The sequence below is a fragment of the Triticum dicoccoides genome, chromosome 4B, assembly GCF_002162155.2.
Source record: "Triticum dicoccoides isolate Atlit2015 ecotype Zavitan chromosome 4B, WEW_v2.0, whole genome shotgun sequence".
NCBI classification, from domain to species: Eukaryota; Viridiplantae; Streptophyta; class Magnoliopsida; order Poales; family Poaceae; genus Triticum; species Triticum dicoccoides.
Window position 1 is genome coordinate 680,328,572 of NC_041387.1, and position 5,255 is coordinate 680,333,826.

Here is a 5,255-nt window from a genome sequence, read left to right on the forward strand (position 1 = left end):
GGTGGGGGTAGGGGTGGGAGGAGTTGTTGAACCATACCACAATAACTCTTATGCAAATAACATGATAACTCACACATCGCAGACTTGATAACTTATGTACCCGATCCTGGTAATATGGCGACTGTGGGGAGGGGGGGTGATGCCCCGCTAATTTCTGTGTAAATAACATGGTAATAGAAACATACAAAATTGATAACTCCCATACAAACGCCACTGTAACTTTTGACCTGAAACTTTTTTGTTGAAAAACATACACTCGATAATTTCTGTGTAAATAACATGATGATGTATCATCGCAGACTTGATAACTAATATTTTATGTTTAAACACCATGGTGTCTTTCATCCAAGGGAAAAAAGTTTTTGAAACATTTCACCGGTAATTTCTATGTTAAATTACCATACTTTCCCATGCTTTTAACCTTCTCATACTGTAGTTACCAGCCTTATCATGGTATAGTTATCATGTTACTCAGACCATAGTTATCACGCTGGTCATTGCCAAAGTTACCAAGCCAAACTTTCCTTTTTCTTTTGATATGGCAGAAATAAGAAAGGTTCAAATAACATTGTCATTCTATAATAGACAACAACAAAAGGTGGCTTAGTTGGTTATTAGGCTCGATAGGTATTACATAGACCTGGGTTCGAATCCTCTTTCAAGCACTTTTATTTTATTTTCATATTATGCAGCGAAATACCAGAAAAAACCACTAGCATTACTACGGTTTTTAAGAGAAGGAAAAAAATCAGTGGAAGCGGGAGGAACGAGGCAGCGGAAGGATCGATCCAAGGTCATGCGGATCTGTTGCTAACCACCAGTCGACTGGTGGTTAGCACAGTCCTTTAGATAAAGAGAAGGGGATGAGCCTACACCGATATATCACAAGCGGAACGTACCGACCATGGCTGCTGCCGGGGTGGATCGGAGAAGGGGATGAGCCTACGGGCTGGGTACTCTGCCCGTCGCGCTGATGGTCGACCACGGCGGAGATCGGGAGCCCTCTTTCTCGGTGAAGAGGCGGCGGCTTGGCGCGGAGTCCGAAGCAAGGGGTCCAAAGGCGACCGACGAGGGAAGCAAGCGCGGAGCAGCAGGACGCTGGGCTGGTCGACGAGCTCCTGTGTGGCGGCGGCGCAGGAACCCTAACGCGTGCGAGGATATCGGCGGCGGAGGCTGTGAACTCCAGATCACAAGACGGCGGGGCTGAGGCGACATCCGGCAGGGCATATCGATGGCGGCTTTGATGTGAGAGGGCGGCTGCGAAGGGATCGAGCGGCGGGGGCGAAGGGAAGGAGTGAGCGTGCGAGTGGTTCGAAGGAAGGAGGAATCGCTCGTATACCTGCGTGCGATCCGTTTTTTTCGTTGGTTTAATTTCGTAGGTCTTTTTTGTAGATTTGTTTTCATCCGGTTCTCTCTGTTTGGATCTGAGGTTTGGCCCCTTGACTTCGTAGGGGCATAGCTAAGCCAGCCCTTTTTTTTTGTTCGACGGCCCAGGGGTTGGGTGGGAGGGAGGACGAAAAAAAATCGGTGTTGGTGGGACGAAAATTAACCGACGAACGGGGACGACCAACTTTAGGAGTAGAGATTATTAATTCAATTATATATATATATACTACTCCCTCTGTAAAGAAATGATAATCCAAACACTCTTATGTTTCTTTATTTACGAAGGAAGTACTTCTTGCCAAACTGGTTAGTGTAAAAATAATCATCACTTTATATGTACAAGGTGATGTTTTGTTTATGGTATTTGCAAAGCTTTAATCATGGACACTCACAGATCCCTCCGTTCCTAAATATATGTCTTTTAAGAAATTTCACTAGTAGAAAACTATATACGGAGCAAAATGAGTGAATCCATCCACGTTCTAAAGTATGCCTCTTTTCTTCTATATATTCCCTAAAAAGAGGGAATACCTCCATGTGACAGTAGAACACAGAATGGATGTTTCTCAAAAAAAAAAAAACTGAAAGTAATTCCAAGTTGTACCCGACTAGCACAGAATGAGAAAACACTACCCACCCAAGATACATATCATTTAAAATCCATTAATAACACATACAAACATAAAGGGTTGATTCTAAACTGTTTGCCACGCCCCTAAGAAATACTCATCACAACAGCCTCGAGCTGGCTGATAAGTCTACTCATCAGAAGACTCATCAGAAGACTCACCAGAATCACAGAAATGAACCGGGGTCTCCAACACATCGGTGATCAGCTGGAGCAGCAACGGGACACGCTCCTGAAGCCAGACAATGTTGCATTCACGCTCCTGAAGCAACGGGACAGCAATATCCTTTAGCATTTTGCTCAGCTTTTTGACTTTGGCTGAGACCACATAATCCTCGCAAACCCAAACGCCCAAGGCTTCCTTAAAGCACTTCCTCATATGTAAGAGCGCATCAGCTAAGTTCTTCATGAGTAGGAGGGCTTCCAGGGCGCCCGTTTCCAGCTTAGCCTCCTGAACCGTGAGCTGGGGTAACACATCATGCTTGAGCTTTTGGATTTCCAGCGACAAGCTTGCCAGCTCCGAGAGGATTTCCAGCTCCGGGCAAAACCACATCCTCGACTCCATGATCAGCGGGCAGAGGAGTGCATACGACTCGCGCGCTATGCGCACCGACTCCAGAGAGACAAGCTTCACATCCATGCGCTTGTTGGAGTGGCCCAGCTCATCGGGGCGGGCCTGCAGGTCTTGGATTTGGGCATGGGAGTGGATTTCGTAGAGCATCGTCATTTGCTTTTGGCGGCGAAGAAGACTGCAGCAGCAGAACAGTACAGCACAAACAGAGGAGGATTTAATGTCAGCAAGAGAGCATACAGCACCAATCCAAGCTTCTACTTAATTAGTTAGGACAGCATATATATTTGCAATGTGCGACAGAATAGTTATTAATATGAAGTGAAAGCAATCCAGCCATGTATTTATACTGATAGGCAACTAAACAAAATGAATGAATACACTCAATCACCCAAAACAGAAAAATATTTAACAGAGGGGGGAATATAATATAATTTGGTTCAAAGTAGATAAGAGATACCATCATTCATTGTATTATTGTGTGAGCAAGAAAATTGCATCTATCTCCAGAATTAATGCCTCACCATCAGAGGAAACAATAAACTAAACAGCAGGGAAATAAAAAAATTGCATCCCATGTGCAAGAGAAAACCAAACCAGCATTTACAAACGATAATAAATAAACCCAAACGATAACCAAATACCTATCCAAACAAGAGAGCTGGAAAGCAGCACATATGACTACAACATTAATCAGCAGCTGCAGGTTAAGTGCTGCCAGTGCATAGATATTTTAGGATCCCAAATATTAATTGTTACCTATCCAAACAGAGCAAGAAGATGAATATGCAACAAAAAATCTAGTACGCTCCAACACAGTTGATAAAACAAAAAATTAAAACATTCTGGCAGGCATAAACTGAAATCGAACAACATAGCATGAATTCCATCCAAATTAATATTCGTTTTCTAGCTTTGATCTTGTTGTTTTTGGTCCTAATTCGAAATTTCCCCACCAAATTTTTTTTGTGATTTGTTGGCATGATGAAGTTTGTTTATTTTGATCCATGGATTTGCTTGGTTTCCCCAAGTTTCCCCATCTTTCGTCCACAAAATCCCTCGGATTTTGCCCCCGAAATCAATCATCAATTTCCGCCCAAAATCGCGACAGGCACAGTTGAAGAATTCATGAGAAACCAAAATCTGACCACAACCAACCAAGCAAACCCTAACTAAAACGTCAGATTGATTCCTTGTTACGGATAATCAATCGAACCCTAGCTAGGTGGTGTTACCCTAATACAAAACCTAACTAATCAAATCCTATCCTAGCCGAGGTTCCTCATACGAATAGGATACAGACGGCGCTGGATCCGACACCTATGAACCCGCGCCGCGCCGCGCCTACCAACCACAATCGGAACGGAACGAGCAACTCCGGATGCGCGCTGGCTGGATCCGAGACCTACGAACCAGCGCCTACCAACCAATCCAGAGGAACTACAAGTGCTCACCTCGGGCGGGCGAGAGGAGGATGTGAGATTGGGTCGACAGGGTGTTGCGGGGAACGGCGGCGAGGCGATGGAGTGCGGGGGTAAAAGCACAGCTTTTATAGGAGAGAGGGCAAGAGGGGTTCGGGCCCGTTTAACCCAGGCCGGGCCGGCCCATTTGGCCAGGCCTCGCATTCTCTGATTTTTACCAATTTATTAATAGTAGCATCTGCTCAAAAAAAAAATTTATTAATAGTAGCAAAAATGCCCGTGAGTGCAAGTATTGGACATATAGTTTATTGCATGGTCACTTATAATCGTATCATGATATTTATTTATTTAACTAACACATCATGTTTTTTTCAATTTGTCTTCAAATCACCCGTGTGATTTACATATATTATCCACTAATGCATCATGTGTTTCATCAGTTTATCTTGTGATTTAACCCTGCATGACACGCTCATTCAACTTTGGACCAAATATTTCTTTCTTTTAATAAAAACTGAGACATCCCTCGATTTTTTTGAAATTAAAAAAGAACAAAAAAAAACTATTCTAGACCTAGCTAGAGTACCAAACCTAAAATAAAACAAGAAAACTTGCGACATATACACACAAACAGAAAAAAAAAACATTCAAGGATATTGGCTTATGGGTCCACTGAGATTGTAAATTGTTTATACTTCCCTAGATAGTAAATACTCAAACACAGGCTTTGTCACACACATTCTCAACCACAGGATTAACAACTCTAGAAGCTTCAGATGGGCCCTACGTGTCATAAGGCCCAGTTCCATAAAGTTGAGTCCGACTTTCATTATTAGAAAAAAAAATGAAAACTACATCTTTATCCTTTCACCTAAACTGCTCCAGCAGACTTTCCATCTCTAGCGCCGCTCATCCGTCGTGCAATCTTCGCCCATCGTTGGCGCTGGCTTGGATCCCTGTTGTCTCCCAACCTACCAACCGGGGCACAGGATCACCAAGGCCACTTTCATAGATCAGCTTCGTCGCACGGACATCCGAGCTCCCGTTCGCACCGCAAGAGCTAATACAAGGCTCCTGTGGTGGCAAAAACTGAAGACCGTTTGGTTAGAGCAAATGTGAACTCGTAGCTTCGTTAAGAATGAAGACTGCTTGAATGCAAATTGCTCTTTAAAAACTATTTTGTTCAATAATTCTCATGTAAATAACTATTTTACAAAGATAAACCAACTATTTTTAAAATAAAAACATT

The 5,255-nt window shown here is 43.2% G+C and overlaps 1 protein-coding gene across 1 annotated transcript; it reads right to left on the reverse strand.

Annotated features, from left to right (window-relative positions):
- Window positions 1-2,002: 2,002 nt before the first annotated feature.
- Window positions 2,003-4,119, reverse strand: LOC119292341. Its single transcript, XM_037571191.1, has 2 exons — window positions 4,040-4,119; window positions 2,003-2,763 (listed from the first exon to the last, which is right to left on the reverse strand). The coding sequence occupies exon 2, from the start codon at window positions 2,739-2,741 to the stop codon at window positions 2,145-2,147; it is 597 nt and encodes a 198-aa protein (XP_037427088.1). The 5' UTR covers window positions 2,742-2,763; window positions 4,040-4,119; the 3' UTR covers window positions 2,003-2,144.
- Window positions 4,120-5,255: the final 1,136 nt, after the last annotated feature.

Bases quoted from the DNA above. Each gene is read 5' to 3' on its own strand.
- LOC119292341 (XM_037571191.1), bottom strand. From the start codon at position 2,741: ATGACGATGCTCTACGAAATCCACTCCCATGCCCAAATCCAAGACCTG.